At 41.4% G+C, this 19677-nt stretch overlaps 1 protein-coding gene across 1 annotated transcript in view; it reads right to left on the reverse strand.

Moving 5' to 3' along the window:
* The window catches only part of CAMTA2 (calmodulin binding transcription activator 2), a 307159-nt gene that overhangs the window by 18943 nt on the left and 268539 nt on the right, over positions 1–19677 (reverse strand). Inside the window, exons 16-21 of the mRNA XM_053718351.1 lie at positions 11228–11508; positions 10945–11129; positions 10538–10699; positions 3647–3866; positions 3387–3458; positions 834–1009 (exon numbers count right to left, since the gene is read on the reverse strand). Coding sequence (XP_053574326.1) covers positions 834–1009; positions 3387–3458; positions 3647–3866; positions 10538–10699; positions 10945–11129; positions 11228–11508 — 1096 coding nt within the window. The remainder of the gene's footprint in view (positions 1–833; positions 1010–3386; positions 3459–3646; positions 3867–10537; positions 10700–10944; positions 11130–11227; positions 11509–19677) is intronic.

Genomic DNA, 19677 nt, shown 5'->3' on the forward strand with positions numbered 1-19677 from the left:
AGGAGAGAAGAACTGCTGGTCTGGCAGCAGCAATAAAAGAACAAACTGCCTGGCACAACCTGAGATAGTTAGCTCATCACCACCCATTTTGAGTGGTTGGGTGTGTATACCAGCTTATTTATAAATAAAACACCTAATTTTATAAATGCTCCAGGGTTTGCCCTAGGTTGCCTTAGAGCACTGTACTGCACTCTTGCCAAAGTCTTAGGCTTCATAAAAGAGAAATACAGAGCATCTGTAGGACCTGGGAAAACTAAATGAAACCTCTATAGATAGTCTGAATCTGGGTTGCAGGTAAGAGAAAATACCAGTGATCCATAAAGTGAATGAAAAAAATAAAACCCTTATCACTGGTCCTATGTGTAAGAAATGTGTAAGTTCAAAAAAGTGTGTAGGGTCCTACAAAAAAGGAGAGAAATTGTGATGCAGAGTGAGCCAGGAAACCTTATGACCTGAGAACACAGGACAAATTATAATATAGATGGTATGAATGGAACACAGAGGGCTCAGTAAGTTATACTTCAAGCAACAGTTTCAAGAAAAGTTGTTTTTTTCCAGAAGAAACTTCAAATAACTGGAAGAAGTTTGATTCTGCCTATCTATAACTGATTGTATAACTATTACTCAAGTTATCTAGAATAAACTACTGCTTTATGTGCTGTGCCGATGAGCGGACGTGAAAATATTTTTAAGCGATTAATAACTGTTCTTTCATATGCAAATATGCTTTTTAGTTTAATGCACCTTTAAGCAACAGTGATACTATGGCAGAGTATTGCATGGTGCATTACAAAGCGCAAAATAGCTTTGATAAATGACAAAACGTGACTCACTTAATGCGGTGTTGCAGAGCTGGGCCTCCTTTTGCTCCCTCCCGATAACTTCGGTAACATTGCTGTATCAGGACGGCGGCACGGCGGCTCTGCTGGAAACGTTTTTGCTCATAGTAACTACGAAACTTGGACTGAATTAAGATGGCTGCCTGCGTCATCTTTTTATATAGGGCATACTGAACAGACGAGCAGTAAAAAACAAAAATAAGAAAGAACAGTAAGAAACACTAGAATTAAACCAATAATACACCAAAATTTATAAATATAGACCAAAGCAATATACTAGAACAATAACCAGAAGCTGATCAAGTTTCATTTCATTCCTAATGCAAAAAAACAAAACACTTCTACAACTAGGCAATGTCTGCCAACAAGGCTAGGGGAGGACATTAGTGTGATGCAGTTTTCAAAGGAAACGCTTAAAAAACACAACAGTTTCAAGGGTTAGTTACCTTGAGTGCAATCCATGTCAGCTTGCAAGAAAAGAAGTGGGGAGGTTAGTAGAGTTGTTAGAAGTGGAAAAGAGGTTGGGAATGAAGACGGACTGATAGCCTTTTTTATTTATATATATATGTATTTTGCTGCAGCCCAGACTTATCAACATAAAGGTCTCCTACCAATTACTGACTCAGCTTTTAATATCAGTTTGTGATTACATGAGCTCAGCTAAAGCCTGTGTCTAAAAGGAAGGGGGGTGCAAATGTACAGTATACTTTATTACACATTTGTCTTGCAAACGACTTAAAGGGATATTAAACAGTAAATACATGCTAGACATAGCATGATTAGCCTTTTAATAAGACTATGTAAGTTGTTTAAATATTGAAGATACAAGTGTAAGAGTTTAGTTTCTATAAAGTACTCTAGATTTTATAAAGTAATGGGCGCCGCCATGTTTAAACTAGTTTTCTATTTATCTCTGTCTTCTACTGAGGACAATTAGGGAGATATATAAACCAGGCAATAAAGTAGAGTTTGTGTAAACAAGGTTTTATGGGAAGCCACACAGCATTGTTTGGATAGTCTATATTTATTGCCTGTGAAACTTGACATTTTCTTTCATGATTAAGATAGAGCATGCAATTGTAAACAACTTTCTAATTTACTTCTATTATCAAATTTTATTTGTTCTCTAGGTATCTTTTGTTGAAAAGCAGGGATGTAGTATGCTTAGGAGCTGGCCCATTTCCGAAGCACTATATGGCAGCAGATCTATATGGCTCCAGATGTCAACACAGAATATCATGGTAAGGAAGCAAATGTAATAATAGAAGTAAATTGGCACCTTTTTTAAAATTGTATGCTCTGTTTAAATTACAAAAGAAAATGTTTGGTTTTCATATCCCTTTAAGAACTTAAGTTTAAACATGGTGGCCGCCCATTACTTTACTGAAACTCAGTGAAGTTTAGAAAACCAACAATTACAGGAAAGGGGGATAAATTACAGGAAATGGGGACAAAATAATGAAAGTATATTGCATTTTTAACTACACATAATTAAAGATTTTAGATTACAATCTCTTACTGTTTAATACCTCTTTAAAGGGATATTAAACAGTAAATAAACGCTAGATATAATTACGTATTCAAACCAAAGATTAACCAGAGTATAGTATATAAGTAATTTTATCAGTTGCTTAAATATTGAAGAAATAAGAGTAAAGTTTTAGTTTCTATAAAGTTATGGGCACTGCCATGTTGAAACTTATCTCGTTTGCTGGGGTCAGCTGCTGTATATTACACAGATGTTTGCAAACTTTATCTTTACCTAGATGTTCTCAGAGACTAGATAAGGGGACCCTAGCTTTCAACATGGCAGAAACCATTGCTTTATAAAAACGCATTGAAAGCAAACAGTGTTCAGAGTTAAATTAAAATATATTGAAATGTATTAGTTTTACAATTAAACATTTTATAAAACAATCTCAAAGTCTTTAATATCCCATTATGGTTTAGTAGCAGAAGATGTGTAGAGGTGAACAGTTCCATCTTCCCACCTTAGTGTTCTTAAAGTTTCAGCAAAAGGGACATTCTTGCAGTTCTGCATTTTACTATTGGAGTATGGATCTATCTAACGCAATGGCAGAAATTATAGTCTATATAGTTAAAAGCATAGTAAATTCTATACTGCTAAGACCTGTGATGTGACTTCTCCAATACCAGGTAACAGAATATCATCTTTTGTTCACTTAATACAATTTAAGGGTTAAAGGGATATGAAACCCACATTTTTTCTTTCATGATTCAGATAGAGCAGGTAATTTTAAGCAACTTTCTAATTTACTCCTATTATCAATTTTTCTTTGTTCTCTTGGTAAATTGATAATGAAGTAAATTAGAAAGTTTATCAAAATTGCATACTCTATCTAAATCATGAAAAATAAATTGGGTTTCATATACCTTTAAAGCCTTTAAGAGTTCAGAGCTTTTCATTAATGGAGTGTTTGCTAAACTATCATAACAATGTCCAAGTTACAGCTATAGATCTAGTCAGTTATATCAGTCAGCTGTGCAAACAGTTAAGTGTTTTCTCCATGGTATTCATGTTGGTACCTGTTTATACTTCCGGTAGCAGCGTTGTATGACGGCAGCAGCCAGATCCTGCTGCTCCTTTAATCGCCGACCCTATAAATGACAGGACCATATTACAGAATCATAAATGAGTCCATGGTGTGTGAATAGCAATATATTTTTCATAGGTTCCTATAAATTTCATGCATTATTTCTATGACTAATAATCATGAACAATACAAGATTACTAAGTCAATAATTAATAAGGGTGCACATACAGAGGAATTCCTCCTTTTTCGAACCTTGTACTTGCGGAAGGCTGTCTGGATGACACGTGCTGCCTCATATAATTCCCGCTGTTCATGATCCGACAAGGTGAGTAGTGCAAATTCACTCTCCATCCTTCCACTACTTGATGCACCAAGAAATTCCGACCAGCGAGCAGTGCCAGGTGGATCAAATCGCTCAAAGGAGATTTCTCCAAGGGGTGGTGGTGTTGAGGGGGAAGGGGGTGCATCAGATCTGCACAGAAGGGCAGACAAGAGAATACATTGATTAGTGGGCACTATTTTATTATAATAAGTTCACTTTCATTAAAGTATATTGTTTAATGACTGAGGAGTACGTTAATAGATTACCTAGGTATCAGTTGTGCATAAACATTCACTGCATGCGAGATTTGCTATAATTTAAACAAAATTTTACTTAAAGGGACATGAAACCAACAGTTTTTATTTCATAATTTAGAAAGAGCAAGTAATTCTAATTTGCTTCATTCTCATGATATTCTTTGATGAAAATCATATCTAAATAGGCTCAGTAGCTGCTGATTGTTGGCTGCACAAAGATGCCTCGTGTGATTGGCTCACCCATGTGCATTATTTCTTCAATAAAGGATATCTAAAGAATGAAGCAAAATTTGATAATAGAAGTAAATAGGAATGTTGTTTAAAATCGTATTCTCTGTCTGAATCATGAAAGAAACATTTTGGGTTTAGTGTCCCTTTAATGTATACAATAATTACATTTTTATTATGAATATCACAGACGATCAATTAAATGTTTGCCAAAAGTGTCTCTTAAAAAAAATGAGAACATGAACTATTGTTAAATACCCTTTTGTTCAACTCAGAGTGACAGCACAGATGGCATGTGATGATTCAAAATAACTGTGTAAAAAGTTAGACTTCCACTTATAGAATTGGCATTAACTTCAAATAAACTGTTTAGAAGTAGATGCTCCTACAGCCACCCACTCCCCTCTCTTTAGTTTTCCTGCTTAGCCAAGCAAAGAGGGAGAGGTAGAGAAGATAGAACAGACCAAAACAAAAAAGGACGTTGTTTACTTGCTGATATTCAGAACTTAGATAAAATGCAACAATTACAAGGAGTTTTTATATAACAATAATTACAAAAATCATGAACATGAATCTAGAAGATAAATGGTTCTAAAAAAAAAAAAAAAAGCAATATGAACCATCACATAGGACTGTGTGTAAGTCTGGTAAGAAACAAAAACCACTAAAAGAAATAATAGAAAAGCAAGAAAATTAAATTTATGCTTTCCTAGTCTCATAAGCAAAATGAATCATACTTCTTAACCAGGAGGAAAGAGAAGTAGAAGTGGCCTTCTGACCCTTACGCTTTCCAGAGAAACAAACAGGGCAGAAGACTGGCGAAAATCCTTAGTAGAATTTGTAAAATTTGAGATCATGCACAACATCCAAGTTATGCAACAGACGTTCCTTATGAGAAGAAGGATTAGGACAGAGAGAAGGAAAAACAATTTCCTGGTTAATATTTATTTCCGAAACTACCTTAGGAAAAAACCCCAATTTAGTACGAAGGACCACCTTATCTGCATGAAAAATAAGGTAAGGTGAATCGCACTGCAAAGCCGAGAGTTCGGAAACTCTCCATGCAGAAGAAATAGCGATAAGAAACAAAACCTTCCAAAATAACAGCTTAATATCTATGGAATGCATTGGCTCAAACGGAGCCTGCTGCAAACCTCTAAGGACTAGGTTAAACATAGAAACATAGATATTGACGGCAGATAAGAGCCATAGGCCCAACAAGTCTGCCCGACCTTACCTAACAGTATAAACTTATCTAGTTCGTAGGATAGCCCTATGCTTGTCCCATGCATTTTTAAAGTCCCCCACAGTGTTTGTTGCTACTACCTCTTGAGGAAGTTTATTCCATAAATCAATCACTCTTTCTGTAAAGAAGTGCTTCCTCAAATTACTCCTGAATCTACTACCCTTTAGCTTGAGCTCATGACCCCTTGTTCTTGAATTATCCATTTTATGTAAAATACCCACAGCCTCAGTTTTACTAAACCCTTTAATGTACTTGAAAGTTGCTATCATATCACCTCTTTCCCTTCTCTCCTCTAAGCTATACATATTTAGGTCATTGAGCCTATCCTGGTAAGTTTTATTTTTTAGACCATGTACCATTTTGGTAGCCCTCCTTTGCACAGATTCAAGTTTGTTAATATACTTCTGAAGATATGGCCTCCAGAACTGCACACAATACTCAAGATGAGGCCTAACTAATGATCTATAAAGTGGCATAAGAACCTTACTATTTCTGCTGCAAATACCTCTACCAATACATCCAAGCATTCTGCTAGCCTTACTCGCTGCATTACTACATTGTTTACTAAGTTTTAAATCATCTGAAATAATAATTCCCAAGTCCTGTTCCTCGTCTCGTTAAGGCTCCAAGAGGGAGCAACAGGTTTAAAGACAGGCCTTATTCTGACCAGGGCCTGACAAAATGATTGAACATCTGGCACATCCGTCAGCCACTTATGTAAAAGAATAGATAATGTAGAAATCTGACCTTTCAGAGAACTGACTGACAACCCTTTGTCCAGACCATCCTGGAGAAAAGACAAAATTCTAGAAATCCTGACCCTACTTCACGAGTAGCCCTTCGATTCACACCAATAAAGGTATCTACGCCATACCTTATAGTAAATTTTACTAGTAACAGGCTTGCGAGCCTCAAGCATGGTATCAATGACTGACTCAGAAAACCCCCGCTTAGCCAGAACTAAGCGTTCAATCTCCACGCAGTCAGCTTCAGAGAAACGAGATTTGGATGGAGGAAAGGACCCTGAGTTAGAAGGTCCTTCCTCAGAGGTAACCTCCAAGGAGGAAGAGATGACATCTTCACTAGGTCTACAAACCAGATCCTGCGAGGCCATGCAGGAGATATTAGAATAACAGACGCTCTCTCCGGTTTGATACGAGCAATGACTCGTGGAAGGAGCGCAAACAAAGGAAACAGGTAAGCTAGACCGAAATCCCAAGGAACCGCCAGAGCATCTATCAGGGCGGCCTGAGGATCTCTTGACCTTGCACTGTACCTTGGAAGCTTGGCGTTCTGATGAGACGCCATCAGATCCAACTCCGGCACCCCACACTTGAGGGTTAACCTGGAGAACACCTCCGGATGGAGAGCCTACTCCCCAGGATGAAAAGTCTGTCTGCTCAGAAAATCCGCCTCCCAGTTGTCCACTCCTGGAATGTGGATGACAGATAGAAGACAATCGTGAGCTTCAGCCCACTGAATAATCCGAGCCACCTCCTTCATGGCCAAGGAACTCCAAGTTCCTCCCTGGTGGTTGATGTAAGCCACTAAGCTGACGCTGTCTGACTGGAACCTGATAAAACGGGCTAAAAACAATTGAGGCCAAGCCATCAGAGCATTGAAGATCGCTCTCAACTCCAAGATGTTTATGGGGAGAGAAGACTCCTCTCGAGTCCACAGACCCTGAGCCTTTTACGAGTCCCAGACTGCTCCCCAGCCTAGCAGGCTGGCGTCCATGTTCACAATCACCCAGGAGGGTCTCCGGAAGTATGTGCCCTGAGACAGATGATCCTGAGAAATCCACCACGAGAGAGAGTCTCTTGTCAACTGGTCCAGATCTATCCTCTGAGACAGATCTGAATGGTCTCCGTTCCATTGTCTGAGCATGCATAACTGCAGAGCTCTCAAATGGAATCGAGCAAAGGGAATGATGTCCATGGAAGCGACCATCAGACCCATTACCTCCATGCATTGAGCCACTGATGGCCAAACAGTAGACTGTAGCGAGAGGCAAGAAGAGAGAAGTTTGGATTTTCTGACCTCCGTCAGAAAAATCTTCATAGATAGGGAACCTATGATGGTCCCTAAGAAACACACCCTTGTAGCTGGAACAAGGGAACTCTTCTGTAGATTCAGTTTCCATCCGTGGGGACGTAGAAAAGACAACAAGATCTCTGTATGAGAGTTTGCTTGTTGAAAAGATGGTGCCTGAACCAATATGTTGTCCAGGTAAGGCGCCACCACAATTCCCTGAGACCTGACAACTGCCAAGAGAGCCTCCAGAACCTTTGAGAAAATTCTGGGAGCTGTGGCAAGGCCAAACGGAAGAGCAACAAACTGAATGTGCTTTTCTAGAAAAGCAAATCTCAGGAACTGGTGATAATCCCTGTGGATGGGAACATGAAGGTACGCGTCCTTCAGGTCTATGGTTGTCATGAACTGATCCTCTTGGACCAAAGGAAGAATGGAACGAATGGTTTCCATTTTGAAGGACGGTACCCTGAGAAACTTATTGAGACACTTTAGGTCTAAAATGGATCGAAAAGTTCCCTCTTTTTTGGGAACCACAAACAGATTTGAATAGAATCCTAGACCCTGTTCCCTCACTGGAACTGGAACCATCACTCCCAGGGAGGAAAGGTCTTGAACGTAGCTTAAGAATGCCTTTCTTTTTACCTGATCCGCAGATAACCTTGAGAGGAGAAATCTGCCCCTGGAAGGAAGAGATTTGAATTCTATTTTGTAACCCTGAGATACTATGTCCAAAGCCCAAGGATTTGGGACATCTCGTATCCACGCTTGACGAAACAAGGAAAGTCTGCCCCTACTTAATCCAATCCCGGACTGGGAGCAGGCCCTTCATGCTGACTTAGTCTCAGATGAGGTTGAAAGAAACAAAAATTAGAACTCTGACGCCCCTTACGTCTATTCTTCTTGTCTTGTGGTAGAAAGGACCCCTTTCCACCCGTAATTTCAGAAATGATCTCCGCCAGACCAGGACCAAACAGGGTCTTACCCTTGTAAGGTAGCGACAGAAGCTTAAACGTGGAGGTAACATCAGCTGACAAAGATTTAAGCCACAGAGCCCTGTGGGCTATGACAGTGAAGCCAGACATCTTGGTTCCTAGTCTAATGACTTGCATGTTAGCATCAGAGATAAAAGAATTGGCTAGTTTGAAAGCCTTAATCTTATCTTGGATTTCCTCCAACGGAGTCTCCTCTAAAATCAACTCGGACAAAGCATTGCACCAATAAGATGCTGCACGTGTTACTGTACCAGCTTTTTGTTTATGGGATCCTTAAAAGAACAGCTATCCTCAATAGGAATCGTGGTTCTCTTAGCCAGAGTAGAAATAGCCCCTTCTACTTTAGGAACCGTGCGCCATGAGTCTCGAATGGAGTCAGCAACAGGAAAAATCTTTTTAAAAACGGGAGATGGGAGAAAGGTATCCCTGGCTTATCCCATTCCAGTGCAATGATCTCTGACACACGGTCTAGAACAGAAAACACTTCCACAGAGGAAGGAACATCATAGTATTTGTTAAGCTTACTAGATTTCTTAGAGTTTACAGCGACAGAAGAATTGGAGTCGTCCAAAGTAGTCAGTACCTCCTTTAGCAGTAAACAAAGGTGTTCAAGCTTAAATTTGAAGTTTACTTCTTCAGGATCAGTCAAAGGATTTATACTGTCCGAATCTGAGATTTCACCCTCAGAAGCTACCAAGGTATCCTCCTCATCAGACTTATGAGGGAGGTCACCCGGAACAGCAGCAGATGGGACAGACACCTTACACTCAGAAAATTTTTAGATTTCCTCTTGCGCTTCCCCATCATGGGAAAAGCAGATAAAGCCGCAGATACCACGGAAGATATCTGTGCGGCAAAATCTATTGGCAAATAAACTCCTCCAGGAGGCTGAGAGGAACTGCAGGGCACTGTATGTGAAGCCGTTGAAGCTTGGGACGTTTAAGGAGAAAGCTGTGGCACTGCCTAAACAGCATCATCCTGAGACATTAGGCTCAGAAACAAGTCATTTGTCTTTACATTTTAAAGCTTTTTCTAAACATGAGGAACAAAATGTTGTTCCTCATGCCTGCAAACTGCCTCAAAAAATCCTTACTAAAGGATTATAAGGTCTCATAAAATTAATGCAGAATTAAAATAGATAGTACAAGTCTCCAGTACCTAGAAGACAAAAGCACTTACCTGCAAATCTAGCTGTCAGGCAGGAAGACCGAACACAAGGCGTGAAAGGATACATACTCCTTACAGAGACCTGTAGAAAAAAAAAGATCAGAGTAACCAACTCTGGCTTTCTATACCGAGGGCAGCAAATATGTTAGAAAACAAAGCAAGGACCGCCTCGCCACTTTCTAACTGCTTAAAAGCCACCACTACTATTACTCAAGAGATTGACGTGGACACAGCTAAACCCAAATCCTTGCTTGCAGGGAAAAGTACCCGAAAAAGGAATAAATATCTTCAGACACCAACTTCACGTCCTCCATTGACAGAGGCAAAGAGAATGACTGGGAGTTATGGGTAAGGGAAGTGACACTTAACAGCTGTGCTGGGGGTGCTCTTTGCCTTCTTTTGCTGGCCAGGAGTGAATATCTCACTAGTAATTGGAATGACGCTGTGGACTCTCCATGTCTTATGAAAGAAAACTAAATAATAAACTAAAGGCAAAACATCAGAGATAACATTTTATAAGAGTAGGTAAAGAGAGCGGTGTAATCAATGTATGCACCCGTTTTTTAGGCAGCTATTTTTATCTTAACCAGAAATAAGGTACAATCTGCTATGCATGCTAATAAGCAACATAGGGAACTTAAAAATAAAAAAGAATATCTGTAAAACTTGCGGAATTGGAGAATGGCAAAATAATGTAAATAAACTACCAGTAGGAGAATAACCATTTGACAGGCTTGCAGAAGAACATATCTGTAACAAAGACTGATCTGATACAACTGATTGATGCATACTAATTGTATGATAAACCAACTTGATTCACTGGGGAATGTTGGACACTATATGCAAACTAAGTGAATTTATAGAACTGCAAAATGATGCAAAATGTTAACACATTACCTTGTCATCTTAACACGCAATGATTCTGAAGATCTCCTATTTACTCTCTTGCTTCTTTGTCCATATGTTCCCATTTCTAGGTGTGATCCATGGCTGGACCCATCTTCACTCGGGCTCATCCGAGCAAAGCAAGCCAAGGCGCGAGCAGCACGCATTCCCTCACTGTTGAGAAAATTAGTTTATGAAGCAGCAGTGCTAACTCATAAAGTCACACACTGTCTTAAAAATCGATACAAAGATGGAAAAGGTGCCCATCTTCAAGAATGACCAACCACTGCATGAATATACAATACATTAACTGAACTGTATAGTGCTGTCAGAAAATCTTTGCTTCCACCTCTAGAAAAACTGCAACTCACAAAACTGAACATACATCCACTGCAGTGCTTGCTGTCCTTCATATTTACCCATGTGGGGGAAGACCAGGCATTTGATCAGCAGTCTCCAGGTAGCTGGCCAACCAGGCCATTGTCTTGCTAAGGTTGCCTGGTCTCTCTCTCAAGGTCCCAGAATCAGAAGCGGTGAAGTCCTCCTGCTTTATCCTATCTGGGGTAGCTTCTATAATCTGTTCTGCAAGAGTAACCATATCAACCTGCCAACAACGAGAATTAAATAAACATTTTTTAGAAAATATGTAATAGGAACAGAAATCGGAAGCTCTAGATACTAGTAAGTAGTTATTTACACTACCTGCAGGTAGCCTTGGTTCTCAGTGTCCTCTCTGTACTCCAAAAGATCAGCCTCCTCCTCATAACCACCACCAACTCCAGGAGAATCTAGATAGTGTTGACCTCCACCTGCATCCTCAAGATCCCAAGAGGATGCTCCTAGGAGTCGGGGATCAGGAGTGTCCTGGCTACTTTCTGGGCTGAAGTCTGGTGACTCACGTAGTGCAGAGCTACTAGAGTATGCAGAGGTTACAGAGATAGATCCATCTGATACCTCTGATGGAGATGGCAAACTACTCAGTCCTAAGATAAAGAGAGAGAGAGAGAATCAGAGTAAGGGGAGTGGACCATCTCATAGATAAAGGGACGTGAAAACCAAATTTTGTCTTTCATGATTCAGATAAGACATGCAATTTTGAACAACTTTCCCATTTACACCCATTATCTAATTTCATGAATTTATCCTTTGTTGAAAAGAATAACTTTCCAATTTACACCCATTATCTAATTTCATGAATTTATCCTTTGTTGAAAAGAATACCTAGTTAGACTCAAGATCCTCATGTTATTGGCTCACCCATGTGCATTGCTCTTTCTTTAACAAAGGATACCAAAAGAATTAAGCAAATCAGAAAATAGAAGTAAATTGGAAAGTTGTATTCTCTATCTGAACCAATAAAGACTGATGGTTAAAGGGACATAATATAGTAATAGACAAATGCTCTAATGGACCTTAACACACTAGATTGTTCTTCCTCTAACTATGGGCTAGATTAGAAGTGTTGCACTAAGGTTAGCGCGGGTTGTGTTAAGCAATATTGCGACCACGCTATTTTGAGCAAATATTGCAAGTTGAAAGTAAATGGGTGCACTTGAACGCAAGTAAAATTTGCACTTGAAAAATATTTTAAAGCAATTTTAAAGGGACATTAAACACTTTGAGATGGTAATACGAAATGATAAATTGTACATGGGTGAGCCACTCTGTGGCCCTCTCTGCATCGGACATCAATAGCCATGATCGTTGGTGGGTGGGAGCCGTTGCAAGGAGGCAGGTGGGCGGCCAGTGATGGGAGGAAGTCATCGCAGGGGGGCGGGATCACGTGCGGGGGCACACTCGCATGAGGTTGGACTCACGGGTGCGCGCATGTGCACGCTCTGCGGGCGCAAGCACAGGGGCGGGAGCGGGTGGGAACTCTACACTATGGGACAAATCTAGTTAGCTGAAGGTAAGGTGGGAGAGAGGAGAGGGGGGTTGGCTATTGAGGGGGGACAGCTACACTACAGAAAAATATTAAAAAAATAAAAAAAACATTATTTATGGCAAACTGGGTACTGGCAGACAGCTGCCAGTACCCAAGATGGCGCATAATAAGGTAGAGGGGGAGGATTAGAGAGGATCCTACACAGCAGAATATAGTTTTAAAAATAATAATAATAAAAAAAGATACCTTTTATTTTAGTACTAGCCGACTTTCTGCCAGTACTTAAGATGGTGGGGACAATTGTGGGGTGGGGGAGGGAAGAGAGATGTTTGGGAGGGATCAGGGGGTGGGATGTTTCAGGTGGGAGGCTGATCTCTACACTAAAGCTAAAATTAACCCTGCAAGCTCCCTACAAGCTACCTAATTAACCCCTTCACTGCTGGGCATAATACAAGTGTGATGCGCAGCGGCATTTAGCGGCCTACTAATTGCCAAAAAGCAACGCCAAAGCCATATATGTCTGCTATTTCTGAACAAAGGGGATCCCAGAGAAACATTTACAACCATTTGTGCCATAATTGCACCAGCTGTTTGTAAATAATTTCAGTGAGAAACCTAAAGTTTGTGAAAAAGTTTGTGAAAAAGTGAACGTTTTTTTTTTTTATTTGATCGCATTTGGCGGTGAAATGGTGGCATGAAATATACCAAAATGGGCCTAGATCAATACTTTGGATTGTCTACTACACTAAAGCTAAAATTAACCCTACAAGCTCCCTAATTAACCCCTTCACTGCTGGGCATAATACACATGTGGTGCGCAGCGGCATTTATCGGCCTTCTAATTACAAAAAAGCAACGCCAAAGTCATATAAGTCTGCTATTTGTGAACAAAGGGGATCCCAGAGAAGCATTTACAACCATTTGTGCCATAATTGCACAAGCTGTTTGTAAATAATTTCAGTGAGAAATCTAAAGTTTGTGAAAAAATTTGTGAAAAACAGAATTTATGTTTACCTGATAAATTACTTTCTCCAACGGTGTGTCCGGTCCACGGCGTCATCCTTACTTGTGGGATATTCTCTTCCCCAACAGGAAATGGCAAAGAGCCCAGCAAAGCTGGTCACATGATCCCTCCTAGGCTCCGCCTACCCCAGTCATTCGACCGACGTTAAGGAGGAATATTTGCATAGGAGAAACCATATGGTACCGTGGTGACTGTAGTTAAAGAAAATAAATTATCAGACCTGATTAAAAAAACCAGGGCGGGCCGTGGACCGGACACACCGTTGGAGAAAGTAATTTATCAGGTAAACATAAATTCTGTTTTCTCCAACATAGGTGTGTCCGGTCCACGGCGTCATCCTTACTTGTGGGAACCAATACCAAAGCTTTAGGACACGGATGAAGGGAGGGAGCAAATCAGGTCACCTAAATGGAAGGCACCACGGCTTGCAAAACCTTTCTCCCAAAAATAGCCTCAGAAGAAGCAAAAGTATCAAACTTGTAAAATTTGGTAAAAGTGTGCAGTGAAGACCAAGTCGCTGCCCTACATATCTGATCAACAGAAGCCTCGTTCTTGAAGGCCCATGTGGAAGCCACAGCCCTAGTGGAATGAGCTGTGATTCTTTCGGGAGGCTGCCGTCCGGCAGTCTCGTAAGCCAATCTGATGATGCTTTTAATCCAAAAAGAGAGAGAGGTAGAAGTTGCTTTTTGACCTCTCCTTTTACCGGAATAAACAACAAACAAGGAAGATGTTTGTCTAAAATCCTTTGTAGCATCTAAATAGAATTTTAGAGCGCGAACAACATCCAAATTGTGCAACAAACGTTCCTTCTTTGAAACTGGTTTCGGACACAGAGAAGGTACGATAATCTCCTGGTTAATGTTTTTGTTAGAAACAACTTTTGGAAGAAAACCAGGTTTAGTACGTAAAACCACCTTATCTGCATGGAACACCAGATAAGGAGGAGAACACTGCAGAGCAGATAATTCTGAAACTCTTCTAGCAGAAGAAATTGCAACTAAAAACAAAACTTTCCAAGATAATAACTTAATATCAACGGAATGCAAGGGTTCAAACGGAACCCCCTGAAGAACTGAAAGAACTAAATTGAGACTCCAAGGAGGAGTCAAAGGTTTGTAAACAGGCTTAATTCTAACCAGAGCCTGAACAAAGGCTTGAACATCTGGCACAGCGGCCAGCTTTTTGTGAAGTAACACAGACAAGGCAGAAATCTGTCCCTTCAGGGAACTTGCAGATAATCCTTTTTCCAATCCTTCTTGAAGGAAGGATAGAATCCTAGGAATCTTAACCTTGTCCCAAGGGAATCCTTTAGATTCACACCAACAGATATATTTTTTCCAAATTTTGTGGTAAATCTTTCTAGTTACGGGCTTTCTGGCCTGAACAAGAGTATCGATAACAGAATCTGAGAATCCTCGCTTCGATAAGATCAAGCGTTCAATCTCCAAGCAGTCAGCTGGAGTGAAACCAGATTCGGATGTTCGAACGGACCCTGAACAAGAAGGTCTCGTCTCAAAGGTAGCTTCCAAGGAGGAGCCGATGAAATATTCACCAGATCTGCGTACCAAGTCCTGCGTGGCCACGCAGGAGCTATCAAGATCACTGACGCCCTCTCCTGATTGATCCTGGCTACCAGCCTGGGGATGAGAGGAAACGGCGGGAACACATAAGCTAGTTTGAAGGTCCAAGGTGCTACTAGTGCATCCACTAGAGCCGCCTTGGGATCCCTGGATCTGGACCCGTAGCAAGGAACTTTGAAGTTCTGACGAGAGGCCATCAGATCCATGTCTGGAATGCCCCACAGCTGAGTGACTTGGGCAAAGATTTCCGGATGGAGTTCCCACTCCCCCGGATGCAATGTCTGACGACTCAGAAAATCCGCTTCCCAATTTTCCACTCCTGGGATGTGGATAGCAGACAGGTGGCAGGAGTGAGACTCCGCCCATAGAATGATTTTGGTCACTTCTTCCATCGCCAGGGAACTCCTTGTTCCCCCCTGATGGTTGATGTACGCAACAGTTGTCATGTTGTCTGATTGAAACCGTATGAACTTGGCCCTCGCTAGCTGAGGCCAAGCCTTGAGAGCATTGAATATCGCTCTCAGTTCCAGAATATTTATCGGTAGAAGAGATTCTTCCCGAGACCAAAGACCCTGAGCTTTCAGGGATCCCCAGACCGCGCCCCAGCCCATCAGACTGGCGTCGGTCGTGACAATGACCCACTCTGGTCTGCGGAATGTCATCCCTCGTGACAGGTTGTCCAGGGACAGCCACCAACGGAGTGAGTCTCTGGTCCTCTGATTTACTTGTATCTTCGGAGACAAGTCTGTATAGTCCCCATTCCACTGACTGAGCATGCACAGTTGTAATGGTCTTAGATGAATGCGTGCAAAAGGAACTATGTCCATTGCCGCTACCATCAACCCGATCACTTCCATGCACTGAGCTATGGAAGGAAGAGGAACGGAATGAAGTATCCGACAAGAGTCTAGAAGTTTTGTTTTTCTGGCCTCTGTCAGAAAAAATCCTCATTTCTAAGGAGTCTATTATTGTTCCCAAGAAGGGAACCCTTGTTGACGGAGATAGAGAACTCTTTTCCACGTTCACTTTCCATCCGTGAGATCTGAGAAAGGCCAGGACAATGTCCGTGTGAGCCTTTGCTTGAGGAAGGGACGACGCTTGAATCAGAATGTCGTCCAAGTAAGGTACTACAGCAATGCCCCTTGGTCTTAGCACAGCTAGAAGGGACCCTATAGTACCTTTGTGAAAATCCTTGGAGCAGTGGCTAATCCGAAAGGAAGCGCCACGAACTGGTAATGTTTGTCCAGGAATGCGAACCTCAGGAACCGATGATGTTCCTTGTGGATAGGAATATGTAGATACGCATCCTTTAAATCCACCGTGGTCATGAATTGACCTTCCTGGATGGAAGGAAGAATAGTTCGAATGGTTTCCATCTTGAACGATGGAACCTTGAGAAACTTGTTTAAGATCTTGAGATCTAAGATTGGTCTGAACGTTCCCTCTTTTTTGGGAACTATAAACAGATTGGAGTAGAACCCCATCCCTTGTTCTCTTAATGGAACGGGATGAATCACTCCCATTTTTAACAGGTCTTCTACACAATGTAAGAATGCCTGTCTTTTTATGTGGTCTGAAGACAACTGAGACCTGTGGAACCTCCCCCTTGGGGGAAGTCCCTTGAATTCCAGAAGATAACCTTGGGAGACTATTTCTAGCGCCCAAGGATCCAGAACATCTCTTGCCCAAGCCTGAGCGAAGAGAGAGAGTCTGCCCCCCACCAGATCCGGTCCCGGATCGGGGGCCAACATTTCATGCTGTCTTGGTAGCAGTGGCAGGTTTCTTGGCCTGCTTTCCCTTGTTCCAGCCTTGCATTGGTCTCCAAGCTGGCTTGGCTTGAGAAGTATTACCCTCTTGCTTAGAGGACGTAGCACTTTGGGCTGGTCCGTTTCTACGAAAGGGACGAAAATTAGGTTTATTTTTTGCCTTGAAAAGCCGATCCTGAGGAAGGGCGTGGCCCTTACCCCCAGTGATATCCGAGATAATCTCTTTCAAGTCAGGGCCAAACAGCGTTTTCCCCTTGAAAGGAATGTTAAGTAACTTGTTCTTGGAAGACGCATCAGCCGACCAAGATTTCAACCAAAGCGCTCTGCGCGCCACAATAGCAAACCCAGAATTCTTAGCCGCTAACCTAGCCAATTGCAAAGTGGCGTCTAGGGTGAAAGAATTAGCCAATTTGAGAGCATTGATTCTGTCCATAATCTCCTCATAAGGAGGAGAATCACTGTCGACCGCCTTTATCAGCTCATCGAACCAGAAACATGCGGCTGTAGCGACAGGGACAATGCATGAAATTGGTTGTAGAAGGTAACCCTGCTGAACAAACATCTTTTTAAGCAAACCTTCTAATTTTTTATCCATAGGATCTTTGAAAGCACAACTATCCTCTATGGGTATAGTGGTGCGTTTGTTTAAAGTGGAAACCGCTCCCTCGACCTTGGGGACTGTCTGCCATAAGTCCTTTCTGGGGTCGACCATAGGAAACAATTTTTTAAATATGGGGGGAGGGACGAAAGGAATACCGGGCCTTTCCCATTCTTTATTAACAATGTCCGCCACCCGCTTGGGTATAGGAAAAGCTTCTGGGAGCCCCGGCACCTCTAGGAACTTGTCCATTTTACATAGTTTCTCTGGGATGACCAACTTGTCACAATCATCCAGAGTGGATAATACCTCCTTAAGCAGAATGCGGAGATGTTCCAACTTAAATTTAAATGCAATCACATCAGGTTCAGCTTGTTGAGAAATGTTCCCTGAATCAGTAATTTCTCCCTCAGACAAAACCTCCCTGGCCCCATCAGACTGAGTTAGGGGCCCTTCAGAAATATTAATATCAGCGTCGTCATGCTCTTCAGTATCTAAAACAGAGCAGTCGCGCTTACGCTGATAAGTGTTCATTTTGGCTAAAATGTTTTTGACAGAATTATCCATTACAGCCGTTAATTGTTGCATAGTAAGGAGTATTGGCGCGCTAGATGTACTAGGGGCCTCCTGAGTGGGCAAGACTCGTGTAGACGAAGGAGGGAATGATGCAGTACCATGCTTACTCCCCTCACTTGAGGAATCATCTTGGGCATCATTGTCATTGTCACATAAATCACATTTATTTAAATGAATAGGAATTCTGGCTTCCCCACATTCAGAACACAGTCTATCTGGTAGTTCAGACATGTTAAACAGGCATAAACTTGATAACAAGTACAAAAAACGTTTTAAAATAAAACCGTTACTGTCACTTTAAATTTTAAACTGAACACACTTTATTACTGCAAATGCGAAAAAACATGAAGGAATTGTTCAAAATTCACCAAATTTTCACCACAGTGTCTTAAAGCCTTAAAAGTGTTGCACATCAAATTTGGAAGCTTTAACCCTTAAAATAACGGAACCGGAGCCGTTTTGAACTTTAACCCCTTACAGTCCCTGGTATCTGCTTTGCTGAGACCCAACCAAGCCCCAAGGGGAATACGATACCAAATGACGCCTTCAGAAAGTCTTTTCTAAGTATCAGAGCTCCTCTCACATGCGACTGCATGCCATGCCTCTCAAAAACAAGTGCGCAACACCGGCGCGAAAATGAGGCTCTGCCTATGCTTTGGGAAAGCCCCTAAAGAATAAGGTGTCTAAAACAGTGCCTGCCGATATTATTATATCAAAATACCCAGATAAAATGATTCCTCAAGGCTAAATATGTGTTAATAATCAATCGATTTAGCCCAAAAAAAGTCTACAGTCTTAATAAGCCCTTTTTGAAGCCCTTATTTACAATCGTAATAAACATGGCTTACCGGATCCCAGAGGGAAAATGACAGCTTCCAGCATTACATCGTCTTGTTAGAATGTGTCATACCTCAAGCAGCAAGAGACTGCTCACTGTTCCCCCAACTGAAGTTAATTGCTCTCAACAGTCCTGTGTGGAACAGCCATGGATTTTAGTGACGGTTGCTAAAATCATTTTCCTCATACAAACAGAAATCTTCATCTCTTTTCTGTTTCTGAGTAAATAGTACATACCAGCACTATTTCAAAATAACAAACTCTTGATTGAATAATAAAAACTACAGTTAAACACTAAAAAACTCTAAGCCATCTCCGTGGAGATGTTGCCTGTACAACGGCAAAGAGAATGACTGGGGTAGGCGGAGCCTAGGAGGGATCATGTGACCAGCTTTGCTGGGCTCTTTGCCATTTCCTGTTGGGGAAGAGAATATCCCACAAGTAAGGATGACGCCGTGGACCGGACACACCTATGTTGGAGAAAAGTGAACTATTTTTTTTTATTTGATCGCATTTGGTGGTGAAATGATGGTATGAAATATACCAAAAACAGAATTTATGTTTACCTGATAAATTACTTTCTCCAACGGTGTGTCCGGTCCACGGCGTCATCCTTACTTGTGGGGATATTCTCTTCCCCAACAGGAAATGGCAAAGAGCCCAGCAAAGCTGGTCACATGATCCCTCCTAGGCTCCGCCTACCCCAGTCATTCGACCGACGTTAAGGAGGAATATTTGCATAGGAGAAACCATATGTTACCGTGGTGACTGTAGTTAAAGAAAATAAATTATCAGACCTGATTAAAAAAACCAGGGCGGGCCGTGGACCGGACACACCGTTGGAGAAAGTAATTTATCAGGTAAACATAAATTCTGTTTTCTCCAA

This window comes from Bombina bombina, chromosome 6 (genome assembly GCF_027579735.1).
Source record: "Bombina bombina isolate aBomBom1 chromosome 6, aBomBom1.pri, whole genome shotgun sequence".
Classification (NCBI taxonomy): Eukaryota; Metazoa; Chordata; class Amphibia; order Anura; family Bombinatoridae; genus Bombina; species Bombina bombina.